This window comes from Panulirus ornatus, chromosome 30, assembly GCF_036320965.1.
Source record: "Panulirus ornatus isolate Po-2019 chromosome 30, ASM3632096v1, whole genome shotgun sequence".
Classification (NCBI taxonomy): domain Eukaryota; kingdom Metazoa; phylum Arthropoda; class Malacostraca; order Decapoda; family Palinuridae; genus Panulirus; species Panulirus ornatus.
The window spans coordinates 16,628,906-16,652,209 of NC_092253.1; the positions used below are offsets into that span (position 1 = coordinate 16,628,906).

The following is a 23,304-nucleotide window of genomic DNA, read 5'->3' on the forward strand; positions in this document are numbered from 1 at the left end:
ACAATACCATAACCTTCAATGCCAACTACACTTCCATAACCTTTACACTCCATCACTTTACCATAAAGTACATGTACACCACACTACCATAACCTCCTCCGACCACCACATGAACACAAACCACTGCCATAAATTTTCCCGTCCATTGCACAACCATATCCTCAACTGTACAACCCACTGCCATGTCCCCCAGTGTTCACAACTCTGCCATACCTTCCTTTGTGCACCACACTACCATGACGTCCACTATCCCCCACACTACCATGACGTCCACTATCCCCCACACTACCATGACGTCCACTATCCCCCACAATACCATGACGTCCACTATCCCCTACACTACCATGACGTCCACTATCCCCTACACTACCATATTATCCAGCACACTCCATAATCTGTTCACCACACTACTAATGTCTCCACTGTTCACTACACTTCCGTATCCTTCACCGTCCACCACACTATCATAACCTCCACTGTCTTCTACACTACCACAGACCCTCCCCCTACTAACCACCACACTACCATAACTTACACTGCCCACCATACTTCCCTGATCTCTGTCCACATCACTACCATACTGTTCACAGTCCACTGCACTTCTATAACCATAACCGTTCACCACTCTACCATAACATCCACTGTCCGCCACATAACCGTAACATCTACTACCCACTACACTACCATAAACTCCACCGTCCACCATATTGCTGTAACCTCCAGTGTCCACAATACTATAACCTTCACTTTTCACTATATTACGATATCCCCCAATGTTCACCACACTACCATAACCCCCACTTTCCACCACACTGCTAGGATCTCCAATGTCCACCGCACTACCTTAGTCCCTACTGTCCACCACATTACCACAACCTTCAATGTCCACCACACTATCATAACCTCCAAAGTCCACTACCCTATCATTACATCATTGTCCATCACTTTCCAAAACCTTCCATCGTCCACCACACTACCATAAAGACCAATATCCACCACACCACCGTAACTTCTGCTGTCCACCACAGTACAATAACTTGACAAAGTTGAGGGATATCTGGTAACAACCGAACACCAGTTCTGTACTGGTAACAACCGAACACCAGGTCTGTACTGGTAACAACCGAGCACCAGGTCTGTACGGGTAACTACCGAACACCAGGTCTGCACTGGTAACTAACGAACCCAGGTCTGTACTGGTAACAACCCAACACCAGGTCTGTACTGGTAACAACCGAGCACCAGGTCTGTGCGGGTAACTACCGAACACCAGGTCTGTACTGGTAACTAACGAACCCAGGTCTGTACTGGTAACAACCGAACACCAGGTCTGTACAGGTAACTACCGAACACCAGGTCTGTACTGGTAACAACCCAACACCAGGTCTGTACTGGTAACAACCGAACACCAGGTCTGTACTGGTAACTACCGAACACCAGGTCTGCACTGGTAACTAACGAACACCAGATCTGTACTGGTAACAACCGAGCACCAGGTCTGTACGGGTAACTACCCAACACCAGGTCTGTACTGGTAACTACCGAACAGCAGGTCTGTACTGGTAACTACCGAACACCAGGTCTGCACTGGTAACTAACGAACCCAGGTCTGTACTGGTAACAACCCAACACCAGGTCTGTACTGGTAACAACCGAACACCATGTCTGTACTGGTAACAACCGAACACCAGGTCTGTACTGGTAACTACCGAACAGCAGGTCTGTACTGGTAACTACCGAACAGCAGGTCTGTACTGGTAACAACCCAACACCAGGTCTGTACTGGTAACAACCGAACACCAGTTCTGTACTGGTAACAACCGAACACCAGGTCTGTACTGGTAACAACCGAACACCAGGTCTGTACTGGTAACAACCGAACACCAGGTCTGTACTGGTAACAACCCAACACCAGGTCTGTACTGGTAACAACCGAACACCAGGTCTGTACTGGTAACAACCCAACACCAGGTCTGTACTGGTAACAACCCAACATCAGGTCTGTACTGGTATCTACCAAACACCAGGTCTGTACTGGTAACAACCCAACACCAAGTCTGTATTGGTAACAACCCAACACCAGGTCTGTACTGGTAACAACCCAACACCAGGTCTGTACTGGTAACTACCGAACAGCAGGTCTGTACTGGTAACTAACGAACACCAGGTCTGTACTGGTAACTACCGAACAGCAGGTCTGTACTGGTAACTAACGAACACCAGGTCTATACTGGTAACTACCGAACAGAACGTCTGTACTGGTAACTAACGAACACCAGGTCTTTACCGGTAACTACAGAACACCAGGTCTGTACTGGTAACTACCGAACACCAGGTCTGTACTGGTAACTACCGAACAGAAGGTCTGTACTGGTAACTAACGAACACCAGGTCTGTACTGGTAACTAACGAACACCAGGTCTTTACTGGTAACTACCGAACAGAAGGTCTGTACTCGTAACTAACGAACAGAAGGTCTGTACTGGTAACTAACGAACACCAGGTCTGTACTGGTAACTAACGAACACCAGGTCTTTACTGGTAACTACCGAACACCAGGTCTATACTGGTAACTACCGAACAGAACGTCTGTACTGGTAACAAAGCAACACTAGGTCTTTATTGATAACTACCGAACAGGAGGTCTGTACTCACCGTTTGTGAACCAGGGACTTCGTGACTGCGATAAACTGAAAGGAAGTACAGACTGATTTATTACGTAGCCATAACTCTTGTAGGCTGGTCTATCACTTTAATGGTATACTTCACTTGTTCATGTATGCATAAATAATTCTCATAGAACTTATTAAATAATCAATAACCTTTTCTTGATTTATGATCATTTTATGATAATGCAAAGGTTTCCCAGTATCTATGATATATAGTCAAGAGAATCTGTACTGATTATTATCATCTACCGTGTATGGTTAGGATATGCCGACTGGTTGACGTAAACAAACCTCACGATATGAATGGTTGATGTGATCAAATCTCACGACATGAATGGTTGATGTGATCAAATCTCACGACATGAATGGTTGATGTGATCAAATCTCACGACATGAATGGTTGATGTGATGAAACCTCACGACATGAATGGTTGATGTGATCAAACCTCACGACATGAATGGTTGATGTGATCAAATCTCACGACATGAATGGTTGATGTGATCAAATCTCACGACATGAATGGTTGATGTGATCAAATCTCACGACATGAATGGTTGATGTGATCAAACCTCACGACATGAATGGTTGATGTGATGAAACCTCACGACATGAATGGTTGATGTGATCAAACCTCACGACATGAATGGTTGATGTGATCAAATCTCACGACATGAATGGTTGATGTGATCAAATCTCACGACATGAATGGTTGATGTGATCAAATCTCACGACATGAATGGTTGATGTGATGAAACCTCACGACATGAATGGTTGATGTGATCAAATCTCACGACATGAATGGTTGATGTGATGAAACCTCACGACATGAATGGTTGATGTGATGAAACCTCACGACATGAATGGTTGATGTGATCAAACCTCACGACATGAATGGTTGATGTGATCAAATCTCACGACATGAATGGTTGATGTGATCAAATCTCACGACATGAATGGTTGATGTGATCAAATCTCACGACATGAATGGTTGATGTGATGAAACCTCACGACATGAATGGTTGATGTGATCAAATCTCACGACATGAATGGTTGATGTGATGAAACCTCACGACATGAATGGTTGATGTGATCAAATCTCACGACATGAATGGTTGATGTGATCAAATCTCACGACATGAATGGTTGATGTGATCAAATCTCACGACATGAATGGTTGATGTGATCAAACCTCACGACATGAATGGTTGATGTGATGAAACCTCACGACATGAATGGTTGATGTGATCAAACCTCACGACATGAATGGTTGATGTGATCAAACCTCACGACATGAATGGTTGATGTGATCAAACCTCACGACATGAATGGTTGATGTGATGAAACCTCACGACATGAATGGTTGATGTGATCAAACCTCACGACATGAATGGTTGATGTGATCAAACCTCACGACATGAATGGTTGATGTGATCAAACCTCACGACATGAATGGTTGATGTGATCAAACCTCACGACATGAATGGTTGATGTGATCAAACCTCACAACATGAATGGTTGATGTGATCAAACCTCACGACATGAATGGTTGATGTGATCAAACCTCACGACATGAATGGTTGATGTGATCAAACCTCACGACATGAATGGTTGATGTGATCAAACCTCACGACATGAATGGTTGATGTGATCAAACCTCACGACATGAATGGTTGATGTGATCAAACCTCACGACATGAATGGTTGATGTGATCAAACCTCACGACATGAATGGTTGATGTGATGAAACCTCACGACATGAATGGTTGATGTGATCAAACCTCACGACATGAATGGTTGATGTGATGAAACCTCACGACATGAATGGTTGATGTGATCAAACCTCACGACATGAATGGTTGATGTGATCAAACCTCACGACATGAATGGTTGATGTGATCAAATCTCACGATATGAATGGTTGATGTGATCAAACCTCACGACATGAATGGTTGATGTGATCAAACCTCACGACATGAATGGTTGATGTGATCAAACCTCACGACATGAATGGTTGATGTGATCAAACCTCACGACATGAATGGTTGATGTGATGAAACCTCACGACATGAATGGTTGATGTGATGAAACCTCACGACATGAATGGTTGATGTGATCAAACCTCACGACATGAATGGTTGATGTGATCAAACCTCACGACATGAATGGTTGACGTGATCAAACCTCATGACATGAATGGTTGATGTGATCAAACCTCACGACATGAATGGCTGATGTGATGAAACCTCACGACATGAATGGTTGATGTGATGAAACCTCACGACATGAATGGTTGATGTGATGAAACCTCACGACATGAATGGTTGATGTGATGAAACCTCACGACATGAATGGTTGATGTGATCAAACCTTACAACATGAATGGTTGATGTGATCAAACCTCACGACATGAATGGTTTATGTGATCAAACCTCACGACATGAATGGTTGATGTGATCAAACCTTACAACATGAATGGTTGACGTGATCAAACCTCACGACATGAATGGTTGATGTGATGAAACCTCACGACATGAATGGTTGATGTGATGAAACCTCACGACATGAATGGTTGATGTGATCAAACCTCACGACATGAATGGTTGATGTGATCAAACCTTACAACATGAATGGTTGACGTGATCAAACCTCACGACATGAATGGTTGATGTGATCAAACCTTACAACATGAATGGTTGACGTGATCAAACCTCACGACATGAATGGTTGATGTGATCAAACCTTACAACATGAATGGTTGACGTGATCAAACCTCACGACATGAATGGTTGATGTGATGAAACCTCACGACATGAATGATGTGATGAAACCTCACGACATGAATGGTTGATGTGATCAAACCTTACAACATGAATGGTTGACGTGATCAAACCTCACGACATGAATGGTTGATGTGATGAAACCTCACGACATGAATGTCTGATGTGATGAGAACGTAATCTCGGAGAGCAAAAATGGGTATGTTTGAAGGAATGGCATTTCCAACAATCTAATGTGCTTGCGAGGCACGGGCTAAAGATAAGGTTGCGAGGAGGAGGGTGGATGTGTTGGAAATGAAATGTTTGAGGACAATATGTGGTGTGAGGTGGTTTGATCGAGTAAGTAATGAAAGGGAAAGAGAGATGTGTGGTAAGAAAGAGTGTGGGTGAGTGAGCCGAATGGGGTGAGTTGAAATGGTTTGGACATATGGAGAGAATGAGTGAGGAAAGATTGACAAAGAGGATATATGTGTCAGAGGTGGAGGGAACAAGAAGCGGGAGACCAAATTGGAGGTGGAAGGATAGAGTAACAATGATTTTGAGCGATCGGCGCCTAAAACATGCAGGAATGTGAAAGGCGTCAACGGAATAGAGTGACTTGGAATGATGTGTTATACCGGGGTCGACGTGCTGTCAATGGATTGAACCAGGGCATGTGAAGTGTCTGGTGTAAATCATGGAAAGGTCTGTGGCTCTACATCGATGACGTAGAGGGTAGCGATGCTGTTTCCTGTGGGGCGGGATAGCGCCGGGATTGGAAGCCGAGTACGAATATGTACATTTTTATAAATGTATATGTGTATGTATATATATATGTGTATGTTCGTATGCATATGCATATGTTCCTATGAGTCCACGGCGAAAATGAAACACGATATGTTCCCAAGTGCACTTTCGTGTGATAATCACATCATCAAGGGAGATATATGAAAGAAATATGTCAATTGATATACAACGAAGAGACGTAGCTAGGACGCCATTTGGTAAACAAGTGATTGTCCAAGACATACACTTATCATGTGGACAAGAAGGTGAATTGTTCACAAATTTTTCAACAATAAAGTCATCCAATTTGTATAGGCCTTCACTAATATCAAAGGTATAATCACTTGTGTATCTAATAATAGAAGATTCAATGATATTTCTCGTGGCACTGGAGTTAGAGTTAATAACTGAGATGGCATTATTCCAGTCAATACAATGATCATAGTTTTTAACGTGATTAAACAAGGCATTTGATTCTAGTCCCGTTCTTATACTATATCTATGTTGCTGAAGTCTAACAGAAAGATCCGTACCAGTCTGCCCAACATAAAACTTATCACAATTTCTACATGGCACTTTATAGGTGCATCCAGGAGAATTTTCTGGTGAGTTCCTGATTTAGATATTCATAAAGAATATTTACATCAAAGGATTTAAACAACATGGAAAGTAAAGTAAAATCATTATCAATAAAAGAGAGAACTAAAAGATTGTTGGTGTCAATGGGAGGTTTGGGTTCAACTCCATGAAATGATTTCTTTGCTAATTTAAGGGATTCATCAATGAAAGATCTATGGTACTTTAGCTCAGATCCAAAAGAATATATCTTCTCAAGCTCATCATCAGTAAACTCTGGACTGCAAATACGTAATACCATTAGGAACATAGATTGAAATGATAATTCAACTCTGTCATGTTGAGATGAGTAATAATGGATATATGAGCATACACTGGTAGGTTTTCTGTATATGCTAAACTTGTTTCCTTGCCAATGGATCATGCAGTCTATAAATGGTAACACACCATTATTTTCATTTTCTACAGTAAATTTGATGGAAGGTACTAAATTGTTGAGTAAGGGGAGAAATCCACCCCCGCCGCCTTGCCTGAAGTCATCTTCCGCATGGCAATCACCACCTCTTCTCTTTACCAAACCACTCTCCAAGACTCTCTCACTTCGCATATCATGCCAACCAAACCACTTACATCTACCACTACGTCATCAAACTAATTTAACAATCCTTCATAGTACTCACTCGCATCTTATTCCATCACTGCCTGTTATCACTTCCCCATTTGTCCCTTTCACCGGTGTTCCCATTTGTTCTCTTGTCTTTCGTTCATTATCTACCCCTTTCCAAAGCATCCTTTTATTCTCTCTAATGTTTAATGATACTCTCTCACCCCATCTCTCATTTGCCCTCTTTTTCAACCACTGCACCTTCCTCTTGACCAGCCGCTTTCTCTTATATATCTCCCAATCATTTGCACTCCTTCCCTGTAAGTATCGCCCAAAAGTCTCTCGTTTCTATTTCACTAGCTCTTGACTTCTTCATCCTACTACTCACTACTCTTTTTAATCTGCCCATCTCTCACCTTTCGCATGACAAAAGCATCTCTTGCATATGCCATCACTGCTTCCTTAAATGCCTCCCATTCCTCATTCACTCCCTTCACTTCATTTACTCTCATCTTTTGCCATTGTACACTCAATCTCTGATGATATTTCTTCATAAAAGTCTCTTTCCTAGCTCACTTACTCTCACCACTCTTCTTCCCGACATTGTTTCCTCTTTTTCGAAAACTTCTACTAATCTTCAAGTTTTACATATCAGTAGTAAAAACGAAATGGCAAGTTGCAGTATGAATTATGTTAAACTGCAAAAGGTAAATGAGAAAAAAGATTTGGGTGTAATATTCTCCGGTGATCTAGAACCAAGTGAGAAGTGAAGAGAAGCAGAGAAAAGAATGAGCACAATTCATGGTTTCGCATGTAGAATCTTCGATTTAAGTTCAAGGAAATCATCATTACACTTTACTATTCATTGGTTCGTCCACATCTTGAATTTTATGTTCAGTTTTGGTCACTCTGCCTAAAAGAAGACATGGACAGAATGGAGAAAGTACAGCGTCAAGCTACCAAGATGGTTCCCGGACCACAAATACTACGAGATCAGATTACATGATCTGAACGTATTTAGCTGAGATAGGAGAAGACTGCATGATGATCTAATACAAGTATTCAAAATGATCAAAAGCCTCGATAATCTTGATCTACCAAGTTGCCTAAGACTTGATTCATCTGATTTCACTCCTGTAATGGATACAAACTCGTGGGCAAACGATTTACCTCAAATGAGGCGAAGTACTTTTTCCTCAACAGGATTACTTATATGTGGAAAGATTTGCCAAACAGAGTGATTGAAAGCAGTACCATAGATACATTTAAGAGGAGATGATAAATAGTTGCACCTCCACATTCAAAATGACAATTTGCGGGCTACTCTCTTTGCATTACCTGTCTGATGACTTAGTGAGGTTTGGTCTGGATGATCCAATAGTGTCGAGGATACAGTGAAGATGATGATGACACGAACATGGAGCAAAGTGAAGGTGAGAGTATGTATGATGTTACACCTGACCAGCGAAGGAATAGTTAAGATAACGACGTAACACCTGGCCAGTGAATGGGGGTTGTAGTAATGATGGCCTTCAGAGTGAAGATTGGTCTTATCGAGGATGTAGTAAAGTTGTGTCTGGTGCTCTCTCTCTCTCTCTCTCTCTCTCTCTCTCTCTCTCTCTCTCTCTCTCTCTCTCTCTCTCTCTCTCTCTCTATCCATCTATCTATCTATCTATCTATCTCTCTCTTTCATAATGATCATGATAGCGACTGATAGTGTGAAAGGAAATATACTTCATTCATGTGCAATTTCACGACTGTAAGCATTCGCAGGCAACCATGTTTCTGTACATTAGGAAAGGATGACACACACACAAAAAAAATGGCCATACTGAGTGAGGGTGATTATGATGCAGCTGCACGAGAGGAGAGTGGCAGTGGAAGCCAGCCACAGGAACTTCGTCTTGACGACCTTCATCCTGCACAATCCTCGGCTGCACCTCTCACACCGCTCTGCAAGATAATAAATGTTCACCACTTCAAAGAATGAGAGATAAAGAACTCAAGGAAATGACATGTTAACAATGGCAACGTACGAATTAAATGAAGTTCTTGGCTCTACCAGTGTCATCCACCTACAGGTAACAATATCACAACAGACATTCAACCGTGAACATAACAACCACTAAACCACGAACACAACACACACTGAGCCACGAGCACAACATACGCTGAGCCACGAATACAACATACAATGAACCACTAACACAACATACCCTGAGCCACGAGCACAACATACACTAAACCACTAACACAACATACAATGAACCACTAACACAACATACACTGAACCACGAACACAACATACACTGAGCCACTAACACAACATACATTGAACCACTAACACAACATACACTGAACCACTAACACAACATACTATGAACCACTAACACAACATACACTGAACCACTAACACAACATACTATGAACCACTAACACAACATACATTGAACCACTAACACAACATACACTGAACCACTAACACAACATACACTGAACCACTAACACAACATACACTGAACCACTAACACAACACACACTGAGCCACGAGCACAACATACGCTGAGCCACGAATACAACATACAATGAACCACTAACACAACATACCCTGAGCCACGAGCACAACATACACTAAACCACTAACACAACATACAATGAACCACTAACACAACATACACTGAGCCACGAACACAACATACACTGAGCCACTAACACAACATACATTGAACCACTAACACAACATACACTGAACCACTAACACAACATACTATGAACCACCAACACAACATACACTGAACCACTAACACAACATACTATGAACCACTAACACAACATACATTGAACCACTAACACAACATACACTGAACCACTAACACAACATACATTGAACCACTAACACAACATACACTGAACCACTAACACAACATACTATGAACCACTAACACAACATACACGGAGCCACGAATACAACATACAATGAACCACGAACACAACATACACTGAGCCACGAGCACAACATACACTAAACCACTAACATAACATACATTGAACCACTAACACAACATACAATGAACCACTAACACAACATACAATGAACCACTAACACAACATACACGGAGCCACGAGCACAACATACAATGAACCACGAACACAACATACACTGAGCCACGAACACAACATACACTGAGCCACTAACACAACATACAATGAACCACTAACACAACATACACGGAACCACGAGCACAACATACACTAAACCACTAACACAACATACATTGAACCACTAACACAACATACACGGAGCCACGAATACAACATACAATGAACCACGAACACAACATACACTGAGCCACGAGCACAACATACACTAAACCACTAACACAACATACATTGAACCACTAAAACAACATACACTGAGCCACGAATACAACATACAATGAACCACTAACACAACATACACTAAACCACTAACACAACATACATTGAACCACTAACACAACATACAATGAACCACTAATACAACATACAATGAACCACTAACACAACATACACTGAGCCACTAACACAACATACAATGAACCACTAACACAACATACACGGAGCCACGAGCACAACATACACTAAACCACTAACACAACATACAATGAACCACTAACACAACATACAATGAACCACGAACACAACATACACTGAGCCACTAACACATGATACAATGAACCACTAACACAACATACACGGAGCCAAGAGCACAACATACACTAAACCACTAACACAACATACAATGAACCACTAACACAACACAGACGGAGCCATGAGCACAACATACACTAAACCACTAACACAACATACTATGAACCACTAACACAACACACTGAACCACTAACACAACATACAATGAACCACGAACACAACATACACGGAGCCACGATACACTAAACCACTAACACAACATACAATGAACCACTAACACAACATAGACGGAGCCATGAGCACAACATACACTAAACCACTAACACAACATACACTGAGTCACTAACACAACATACAATGAACCACTAACACAACATAGACGGAGCCACGAGCACAACATACACTAAACCACTAACACAACATACACTGAGTCACTAATACAACATACAATGAACCACTAGCACAACATAGACGGAGCCACGAGCACAACATACACTAAACCACTAACATAGCATACATTGAACCACTAACACAACATACAATGAACCACTAACACAACATACACTGAACCACAAACACACCATACAATGAACCACTAACACAACATACACTGAACCACTAACACAACATACAGTGAACCACTAACACAACATACACTGAACCACTAACACACCATACAATGAACCACTAACACAACATACACTGAACTACTAACACAACATACACTGAACCACTAACATAACAGAAACTGTCAGTCTAACACAACACACTGAACCGGTCAGACGATAAAGGAGCAGAGACGTGGGTACCTCAAGCCTCAGATACAGAGGGAACGGTAAAAAAAAAAAAAAGGAAGGAAATGTTTCATAAAAGATGTCATTAAGCAAAGGAGCTTCGTGGTGTGCAACAGCGAAGATATGGACGGTACCCTAGCCAGCCAACTACTACTGGTAAGGTATTAGAGAGCACAGAACGAGTATAGCATGATAACAAAGGAGGAACATAGAAACTTTGAAAAAAATATTGTGGACAAAGCAACTGAAAATCCAAATCTTTTCCATAAATTCATCAGGAGTCAGTTGTCAGTTATGGGGCTCATGATCATAATCAGGCTATGGGACTTAGAGGGAAAGCTTGTAAAGGATTATGTAAGGCTACGTGAGGAACTGCATAACGAAGTTAAAAAGTACTTTTCACAGTGGAAGACACGATAGCCCTAACACCACTGAGATGGAATGAGGAAGAGGTTTTGGAAATCGTTGAGGTAAATAGGAAAGATAACAAAATACTAAAATGGACTTGACCCATTGACAGCGTATGGCCCTGATGAAATTTCAAGTGTGTTAAAGTAGTGTAGAGATACGTTAGATAAACGACTTGAATTACTGTTCAAGATATCTCTGGAGAGAAGCATATAGTGCCAAGAGAATGGAAAAGGGCAAATGTCATTCCTATATATATAAGAGAGGAGCGCGGGACCAGGCGTTGGACTACAGCCCGGCCTCACTAACAAGTGTGGTATGTAAGGTTCAGGAAAAGTTTTCAGAGAGCAAGTGGATGACTTTTTACAGGGGAAGAATGTCCTAAGCGAGAGACAGCACGGTTTTAAGGAAAGGGGGTCATGTGTTACTAACCTCTTAAGAGTTTTACGGGAGAGTGAGCCCACTCGGGGACAAAGGAGAGGGCTGGGTGGATTGGTTGTATCTGGATTTCCAGAAGGCATTTTGCACCGTACCAGATGGGATGATTATTAAGGAGCTGGATAACCAAGCAAGAATTAGGAGCAAACTCCTAGGATGGATGAATCGTCTCAGTGGGAGGGAACAAGCACGCATGTTAGAGGAACCTTTTCCAGTTGCGTTGAGGTGACAATCGTAGCCCTACAGAATTCGTTTCTTGGACTATTACTGTTCTTGCTTTACACTAATGACTTGCCTAAAGCTTTGGAATCTCACCTGAATATGTTTACAGATGATACAAAGGTCATGGGGAAAGTGAAAAGCGAGGAAGATTGCATCAACTTACAATGGGGAACTAAATAGACTCAAAAGTTTATCTGAAATGTGTTTGACGGAACTCAACCAGAGCAAATGTAAAGTAATGAAGACAGAAGAAAGCGAAAGACGGCCTCAACATTACCTAGCAAAGCATAAGCTTCAGGAGTCTGTGTGTGAGAGGGACCTGGGCGTCGACATTGTCCGTAACCTGTCACCAGAGTCCCATATTAGGAGAAAAGTTAAGGACACAAACCGTCTACTGGCAAATATCAGAACAGCTTTCAAGTATGTGGATAAGGAAATATTTAGCAAGCTGTTCGTATCCCACATATGGCCAAAACTAGAATATGCTTCTCAGGTTTGGTCAAGGCTCCTAAAGAAGCACAAAGAGATCACAGAAAAAGTCCAGAGGAGGACATCAAATGTAATACAGGACTTAAGAGAGTTAAATCACATGGAAAGGCTGCAGACTTTAAAATTACCCAACTTGGATGGAAGTAGACTGACGGGTGACTTGATCACAACCTTTAAGGAATCAAAAGAGCTCGACGAAGTGGACACTGTGGAGAGGGGGAGCAACCAGACGACATGAATTAAAATCAAGAAAGAAACTTGTGAGTATGTAAATACTAAGTACCTTTATAGCATGAGTGGAAGCGATTGCCTGATAACATGGTTAATGCAGACAGCATACATGAATTCATGAGGCTGTATGATAGCAGAGAGTGTTCAAGAGATGGGGCCCTACATGTTGGGAAACTCCTTTCCTGTTCAGTATGAATAGGTACTTAGGTGGTGAGTAGGTAAATTTGACATTCGGCCACGAGCACAATAAGAACCGAAACACAAAGGAAACAGACAATAACCCATTGATACAAATGGCACTGAAACACTGACACTGAAGACAATGAACCATTAACACAGAGACACTGAACCACTAACACAACAGCACTGAACCACAAAGAAAACAAACACTAAACCACTAACAAGATAGCCACTGAATCACCAATACAACAGAAACTGGCAATGTATTAAACCACAAACGCATGAGACACTGAACCATTAACACAATGATCCGATTTACACAACAGCCAATGAACCACTAACGCAACAGACATTTGACAACGAACACAACACACACTGAACCGATAGCACAACAGACACTGAACCAATAACACAACAGGCACGTAATCACTAACATAATAGACACTCGACCATTAACACAACGCGCATGAACCACAAACACAATAGACCCTGAACCACTGAACCATTAATACAGGTACTGAACCACCAAAACAACTGAAAATAAACCACTAAAACAACACACACTGAACCACTAACTCGACAGGCACTGAACCTTTAAAACAGACACCAGATCACTAACGCAAAACACACTGAACCACAAATACAAGACAACAGACACTCAACCATTAATATAACAGACACTGAGCAACTAACACAACAGACATTGAACCAATAACACACAAGCACGGCCTCCGTGGTTAGCGTTAATGACACGGGTCGCCTGGGATCAAATCCGCACGTTTGAATCCTTGTCGAGGAAGCCGCTACACAGTCCACCCAGCTCTTCATCCTTCCCTAGGGGCTGGTCGATAGAATGTGTACCTGGCATAAACTAGTGTGTGTGTGTGTGTGTGTGTGTGTGTGTGTGTGTGTGTGTAGGGTGTGTGTGTACGTAGTGTGTGTGTGTGTATTCATACATAGGAGTAAATATATGGTTAATATGCAAAGTTAAGAGACGGGTAACACGAGTGTAAAACTCTCCATAACACACAAATAGTAATCACAACTCATACTGAACAAAAGACAACAGACACTGAACCACTAACACAATAGGTACTAAACCACCAACACAACAGACAGTTACCTACTGACACAACAAGCACTGAACCACTTACACTACAGACATAGAACCGCTAACACAACAGGAACTGAACCACCAACACAACAGACACTGAACCACTGATACAACTGGCACTAAACCACCAACACAAGACACTGAACCACTAACACAACAGACATTGAACTACTAACACAACAGGCACTGAACCACTAACACAACAGGCACAGAACTAACACAACAGACATTGAATCACTAACACAACAACCAGTGAACCACTAATACAACAGGCACAGAACTAACACAACAGACATTGAATCACTAACACAACAACCACTGAACCACTAATAACAGGCACTGAACAACTAAAAGCAGACACTGAACCACAAATACAACAGCCACAGCCACCAATACAAGAGACATTGAACCACTAACATGACAGGTACAGAACCACTAGCACAATAGGCACTGAACCATTAGCACAACAGAGACTGAACCACTAACTTAACAGGCACTGAACCACTAGCACAACAGACACTTAACCACTAACACAACAAGCACTGAGCCACTTACACTACAGACACTGAACCAATAATATACCAGGCACTGAACCACAAACACACTAGGTATTGAACCACTAACACTAGAGACACTGAAACACTAACACAACAGGCGCTGAATTACTAACAAAACAGACACACGCTCTTAATCACACTCACAACAGATACTGAACCACAAACACGAGCACTGAATCAGTACCACAACGGTAACGAAACCACTAAGGCAACGGGGCACCTGAACCAATAACATAACAGACTGAATCACTTACTCAAGAGACACTGATCTAGTAACACAAAAGTCTCGGAACCACTAAAACCAATGAGACACACAGCCACTAACACAACACATACATTAAGCCACGAACACAACACATACATTAAGCAACGAACACAACACACTGGACCACAGACATTACTGATACTCAACCGCTAACACGTCTCTAGACACTCTGCTATGAACACAATACACAAGTCACTAACAGAACAGACACAGAAACTCCAACATAACACACATTGAATTACTAACACAACTCACTGAACATTAACAGTAAAGACACTGAGCCACTAAGACAACAGACACTGAACCACTGATGAACACAATAAACACAATGTAACCTTACACTATACATATAATACCACACCACAGGTATGTCTGTACAACATGTATCACTGCAGACACAAAGAGACGTAACAGCTGGATAACAAACACACAGAGCAGGTAGGTAATGGATACAGAAAACACTCTTCAAAAATAAATGAAATAGTTAAAGAACAGACCTCCAGACTGACAGTGTAACATCATAGAAAACTAACCGTAGAAACCAACCTAATATCCTGAAGGTTTCTTAAGCTTCTACGTAAAGCTGTTACATTAATCTCTGATGTATCATCCTTGTCTACGTCCGAGGAAACACTGATATAATTATCTAAGAGATAACAACAGGTCGGAAAATCTTCCCAATATTCCAGGAAAACATTGAAAATATTCCAGGAAAACCCATCCAATATTCTTTCTCTCCGGTGGCACATGGTAGACAGCCACAAGGCCCGGTACTACCGGTGTGGGTATCGGGACAATTATCATAATGACAGCTGGACAGTAAGTCTGCACTTCAGTGGATGTAGTTACATTCTCTTCGTCCCAGGTGGCTGTCTTTTCTTTCTGCCGTACAAACACGTGAACTGCTGGCTTTCAGTACACAAACATGCAATATCTCTATCTCAACATCGCACTTGACAATACGTAACTCGTTCTTCACAACTACATATATTCCTATGCATTCTTCCTCTCTTTCAGCAAAATCTTGTAAGTACTTGTAAGGAAGTAATCCATGCGGTAATTCTGAAATCCAGCCGATGCTAGGTACTCCAAAAGGATACCGTCACTAAAGATAGCCAATATAAGTCGGTTCAGTGGATATCTGACTATTTAGGTACTTGCTATGTCATAATTGTTCAACAATAGTAGGGTACATTACGCCTTCCTAAGATAGTACGTCATGATCCTCGATCCAGTGTGCAAGGTCGTGTGTACTCCTAATATCAGCCATATGACAAGGAATGTGAAATGCAGAGCTTCTCTTACTTTCTCACCATGTTACCTTTTCATTTCATCAATTCCGGATATACTTAGTACCACCCCCCACAAAAAAAAAAAAAATCCAACTAACCCAAAGTCCTTTAAGATTAAAGCAAATCTAATTTCATATGCACATGTAAGAAAAAAATATTCAAATTTCTTAGAAAAGTTGACGAGAAGTATCGGAGCTATGTTCTTATTGTCTACACTTATGTATAAAGCATATATGGGATATTTTTCCATGCAATTTACTTTAAAAATGAGCTACTACAATTAGTGTAACAATGGTGTTACAAGCTTGACAACTGTCGTGCGAAATCATGTCTAGTCACTTTCGACAAATGATATATTAGTGTACACAAACTTAAAAGTCTATAGCGATCAGCTTCCATAACAGCAGAGATCAATGTAGGAGGAAAACAACTAATGTCATCTACATAGACACGTCTTTCTCAAAAATTCGTAAATGCTTCCCTTGTCGTTTCTCTTTCCGTTTCATAATTCTCAATATATTTCAATTCTACGGCCAGGAATTGATGTGGAGTCTTCAACATAAAAGTTAGGTATTCAGTTTCAAATCTCATATCAAATATGAACCAGCTGAACAACAAAATTGTTCCGTTTTTAAGCAGTTTTGTTGAAATTATCCACTGTGATATCAAAAGACCTTCTACAATGTCCTCAATCATTCGTATATTTACCATCTCCACCTGAACAAGAGTTTTCCACGAATGTCAACAGATTCTCACACTTTTTCACGTTCTGAGTCGAACACAAAGCTAAATGACGAAGCCAACAAAACATTTAGGTTTACCAACATTTTATACAGAAGTGTTTTCGTTCTCATAACCAAGCAACGAGTTGAGATACATGTGTAGCATGAGCGGCAACATCAAGTTGGGTCGTAGCCATGATAATTACACTTGAGATTCTGGCTGATCTGGGAATTGCCCTTGGTCTCCTATAGACTACTTAACCACAGTCAAACTGCATAAACTGAGGTCAGAGTTTGCGATTTTCGACCCCAACAAGCCATCTCTTGATTGCATCAATCAGCAACATTTACTCCTTACGAGGTCAACTTCTCCCAGACCGCCTACGTAACCTCACCTACCTGCCTTTTGTATACCTGGGCATCACCGAAGGAAGTCATTAGGGTGGTTGACTGGCTCTATATGACAAATGTTCCACTCCGGTACGTAAAGTCCCGATCAAATTACTCCAAATTCAAGCAGTCCTGAGGGCGCCTTCTCAGTTTCATCTTCCCGGCACGTGTTCGTGCGGTACCACAACTTCGACCTTCACCTTCGGCAGGAATCGCGTGGGACATCGCCTCCGCCAGTCAAGAGAAGCAGCTGCAACGACTGGTCAACAGCCACACTCGCGGCACTCCTACAGCACAAACACAAAACGGCAACCGTCACTAACTCAGGAGCTGCGAAATTTGGCACCTTCCCCAACCCCTTCTACGGGAGCTCCACGTACACATGGCGGCCATGCACCTCACCCGTGCGCTCCTGCTTCACCTCATACATGCATCTTCAGTATCGTGGGAGTCCTGGCGAGCCTTTCTAAACCTCGACTCATTTGTTCTTTCCTTGCCACCACAATCTTACATCTCCATTTCCTTCTTCCCCATCTGCACCTAATCCAGAAAAGCACTACTGCTGTTGCTTAACGTATTTCCAGACCCCCTTCTTAATTCAACTAATAACCCCTAACAGCAACCCACTGAAAACTCTGCTTGGAAAAGAAAAAATCAGATATAGTGTAAGATCTATTATCCACATGTGAGCTAGCATATTAGGAGAAGACAGAAGAAAAAAAACTATTTCAATGACATTTTCAAGCGTAATCATGTATATCTATAATTGTAATAAAAGTTTTATCTAGTGAATTACTTAATCCCCCCTAGAGTTAATCCATGCCAAAATGTGACGGGCATATTGCTTGGCATATGACTGTCCTAACACGAGATCCGGACAAACCACGCTCAGTTGAGGTTGTTTGCTGTACAATGGACATTTCTAATAATTTCCGAAGTGTCCGGAAGAAATGGCTGACGGATAACAACAACAAGACGCAGAGGACGGTGTTGGCAACTTGTAATAAAGTAACACACAAACTTGACGAACAGACCTACCAGCATCTACAACGAAACCACAATATTCTACAATTATTTGCTTGTGCTGCACATTCTCCCTGATCATCATAATTTTTTTCACTATCTTGTTCATAAATGTTGTTTATAAACTCATACTCTATAACACTCACCTCTGGTCAGTATCACTTCTACTATGTATTCAATTCAGGAAGATGGACTTCTTTCAAAACCATGTCATTTCTGTGATGCAGATGAACTTAATTCTCACTCACCATTTTTCAAATTGACAGTTGCCAATAACCAGGTAGGATTCACTGAATAAATGTTAGGGTATCTTTCTGATCATTTGTTCTAAATTTACATTAGCCAATTTATGGATTCTGGCATGGAAAGGTGTGCCAACAATTATGAAGAAAATAAAGTTTTAGAAAATGACATATAAACTATAAGAAACATAGTATTTATTGGTACAGTTCATACCCTGCCATGAACCAGGTAATCCTATGCAGTTAGTCAATCATATACTGAGCATTTTGGAACAAGATATTCCTTGATGTGGAGGAACACATAACACAGGAACTATATTTCACTTTCAAAGTGACATAATATGATATAACAACGAAACATTCTGAGAACACACTAACCTTATGAAGTTGTCAGGTGATCATTCTGAGACCTGTCGTTCAATGCTGTCAAGATAGTTTTTTTTTTTTGTTGTGGTTACGTTCGATCAAAACATTGACACAAGTCACGTGGGAAGCACGTGAGATAACACGAGCTGGGGTGGGAGTTTGCTGCCGGAAGTAGGTGAAGATTATGATTGTAAGCAACAGAGTGTAAAGGAATCACATATGGGTGAAATTACTTGAATAATTTATAGAAGAAAGAAGATACCGATTACAAACGGAAGCCAAGTTGCTTCTGGTCTTACAATCAAGTGAAAGCATCGTTAATGTTCATTTTTGTCTGTTAAAAACAGTACTTTCTCACCCTCTTCTTGAAAGGTAGATGTTCATAGTGGTGCATCATGCACCGTGCTGTGGCCTTATTGTTAGTCTTAATATGGGTATCCTCAAGTCTGGGGTTGAGGCTGGGCAGAAAAAGACACAGTGGACTTCTCCCACCACCACCACCACTACCCCAAGGTACAAAGCTTCCTCCTGAGCAGTGGTTCACTCAAACCTTGGACCACTTTAACCCAACTGACATCCGAACATGGCAGCAGGTAAATGTAGAGAGTATAGCATGCCCCAGGGACTTGCTTTGATAATGTGAAGTCCATAGGCTTTTATGTAGGCTTATTAGAATGATTTCATGTGAAAGTATTTCAGCTGTGCCTCCTGGTCAGCTGTGGGTGTTATTACAATCTCGGACATCCAGCAAATTTTGTTGGGTTTGGTATGGTTAGAATTGATTTCACAGTGATTTTTGATGCATTTTAAGCTATTCTTATATTTATCTGTATGCAAGCAAGCGGATGTCTGAAATGGTAAATTCACCCGTTTGATTTTGTTCAAAAGCAGTGTATGGCTTTAGGAATACAGTAAGTTCTGAACTCTTTATTTTAGACCCACATTAAGATTAGCTTTGGGAAATAGCTACTTCTGTATTAGTTTCATCATATGTTTTCATTTGATTACAAAAACAATCATAGAGCAAGATTTGCAGTATTTTATTTAACGGAACAGTATTAAATATGGCAGGTGTCAGGCCGTATTTGGGGTTAAGTGGTATGTAATATACTTTTTAAAAAATCAACAGGATCTAAGAAAACCTCACTGAACTTCTTCGGTAGTCAAATTTATCTTTATTTTCAATGTCACGGTTGAGATATATCAGTCATCCCATGAATGAGCACTGCCAAATTGATGATGGATGTCAAACAACAGACGACACAGTGAGCAGCTGAGTGATCTTCAGCGGCAGATTGTAGATTTTGGTAAATTTATACTATCTTTTCAGCTATGTAGTTGAGGTTAGGTAAGGTTCTCCTCTTATTTCACTTATGTACAGTCCACATTCATAATACTTATCTAAACAGTTTGATTTATATACATAAACCTCAGTGACTTATATGATCAAATTTCTTACCTGTCTCCAAAATGAGGTAAAAAACTGCTTATTTTTCTTTTGAGTTCTGTAATTTATACCTATTGGCAAAAGTGATTCACAGAATATTTTGTTATTTGCAAAATTATTATATACTCAGTTATACTGCATATACCTTTCCAGATTATCATGGAGTTGACAAAAATGTTAAGAATATGTCCTTTATTTTTTTAATTGTAATACTTTGTGGATGACACACACACACACACACACACACACACACATGTGCATGGACACTGTAGAAACAAGTACTTATGTACAGAAATCATGGATCAGACTGAACAAGAAGTTTTGTTAAATCTGAATACACTTGACTCCAATCTCAAGCATCAGACAAATTTGTTGGTGTCAGATTCTGACCTTTATTCATCAAAATATGATTCATCTTCATTTTTGTTGCTAGACCTTTTGTAAAGGCTTCAGTATCATCATAGCTCATTATCATCATTATCATGATATGTTTCAGTTTGTGTATGAAAAATGGATGGAAATGCTAGTAAAAAATGAAAGATATCTCTACACATTTTGGTGTGTGAACAATTTATATGGTGATATTTGTTGATAAAAACAGAATTAGTTCCATTCCCAGAATTATCATGAGCCTGGACATGAAAAATAAAAACACAAGTCATGAAAAATTCTTTATATATAAACTTTCTTCTTTGTATAATTAGGATAGCAAGGCAATGGTTCACTATCACTTAACACTAATTCCTTACATGCATATAACTTCTAAACATCATTACTGTGAAAGTAGGGGAAAAATATACTGAATTGATTTTCATTGCTCCTATGTGATTATATTCGAAACTGAGGTTAAGTACATTGTTGTAAACAACTTGAAAATGTGATTTTGATATTTGGAAAGGATAACTTAGAGGGAGGTTAACCTTTTGTAGGCCTATGACATAGAATGCATTGGTAAGGCTCTCAAGGCTCCCACGACCTGTTCTGTTTGCATCCTGCTCACAGAAATCAAAACTTTGAGTTCAGCTTATGGTTACATGCACAGTAATTTCTTCTCAATGGTCAATTGTCATTTTGTTATCTACAGGAGTGAGAGAGAGTTTCATCTCAGCAGTAAGTTACTTGGGATGAAACTGGCTTGCAGTTCCTGGGGAACAAGTCACATGCTTAGTAACTGTGGAGACCCCAGACTTTTAAACTAGGCTTTGTGACTAGGTATGCATCATGTATGGGCTTAGAGATGCCATATGAGTACATTCTTGATGTATATTTATTATTTATTTTGCTTTGTTGCTGTCTCCCGCGTTTGCGAGGTAGCGCAAGGAAACAGACGAAAGAAATGGCCCAACCCACCCCCATACACATGTATATACATACACGTCCACACACGCAAATATACATACCTATACATCTCAATGTACACATATATATACACACACAGACACAGACATATATACCCATGCACACAATTCACACTGCCTGCCTTTATTCATTCCCATCGCCACCTCGCCACACATGGAATACCATCCCCCTCCCCCCTCATGTGTGCGAGGTAGCGCTAGGAAAAGACAACAAAGGCCCCATTCGTTCACACTCAGTCTCTAGCTGTCATGCAATAATGCCCGAAACCACAGCTCCCTTTCCACATCCAGGCCCCACACAACTTTCCATTGTTTACCCCAGACGCTTCACATGCCCTGATTCAATCCACTGACAGCACGTCAACCCCGGTATACCACATCGATCCAATTCACTCTATTCCTTGCCCGCCTTTCACCCTCCTGCATGTTCAGGCCATGATCACTCAAAATCTTTTTCGCTCCATCTTTCCACCTCCAATTTGGTCTCCCACTTCTCCTCGTTCCCTCCACCTCCGACACATATATCCTCTTGGTCAATCTTTCCTCACTCATTCTCTCCATGTACCCAAACCATATCAAAACACCCTCTTCTGCTCTCTCAACCACACTCTTTTTATTTCCACACATCTCTCTCACCCTTACATTACTTACTCGATCAAACCACCTCACACCACACATTGTCCT

General features: G+C 41.0%; 2 protein-coding genes across 5 annotated transcripts in view; one reads left to right on the plus strand and one right to left on the minus strand.

The window, feature by feature from the left end:
- LOC139758586 (probable methyltransferase-like protein 24) overlaps window positions 1–16,405 on the minus strand; it is a 112,181-nt gene extending 95,776 nt beyond the window's left edge. The window contains exons 1-3 of the mRNA XM_071680104.1: window positions 16,327–16,405; window positions 9,225–9,345; window positions 2,656–2,690 (exon numbers count right to left, since the gene is read on the minus strand). Coding sequence (XP_071536205.1) covers window positions 2,656–2,690; window positions 9,225–9,310 — 121 coding nt within the window. The 5' untranslated portion in view covers window positions 9,311–9,345; window positions 16,327–16,405. The remainder of the gene's footprint in view (window positions 1–2,655; window positions 2,691–9,224; window positions 9,346–16,326) is intronic.
- A 3,486-nt stretch (window positions 16,406–19,891) lies between these two features.
- LOC139758427 (putative serine protease K12H4.7) overlaps window positions 19,892–23,304 on the plus strand; it is a 245,973-nt gene continuing 242,560 nt past the window's right edge. The window contains exon 1 of one of the 4 annotated variants that reach the window (XM_071679823.1): window positions 19,892–20,408. In XM_071679823.1, the coding sequence (XP_071535924.1) occupies window positions 20,211–20,408 (198 nt within the window). In that variant the 5' untranslated portion in view covers window positions 19,892–20,210. Of the gene's footprint in view, window positions 20,409–20,996; window positions 21,123–23,304 lie in introns of those variants that run through there. The other 3 variants (XM_071679824.1, XM_071679825.1, XM_071679826.1) reach the window with 3 other exon arrangements.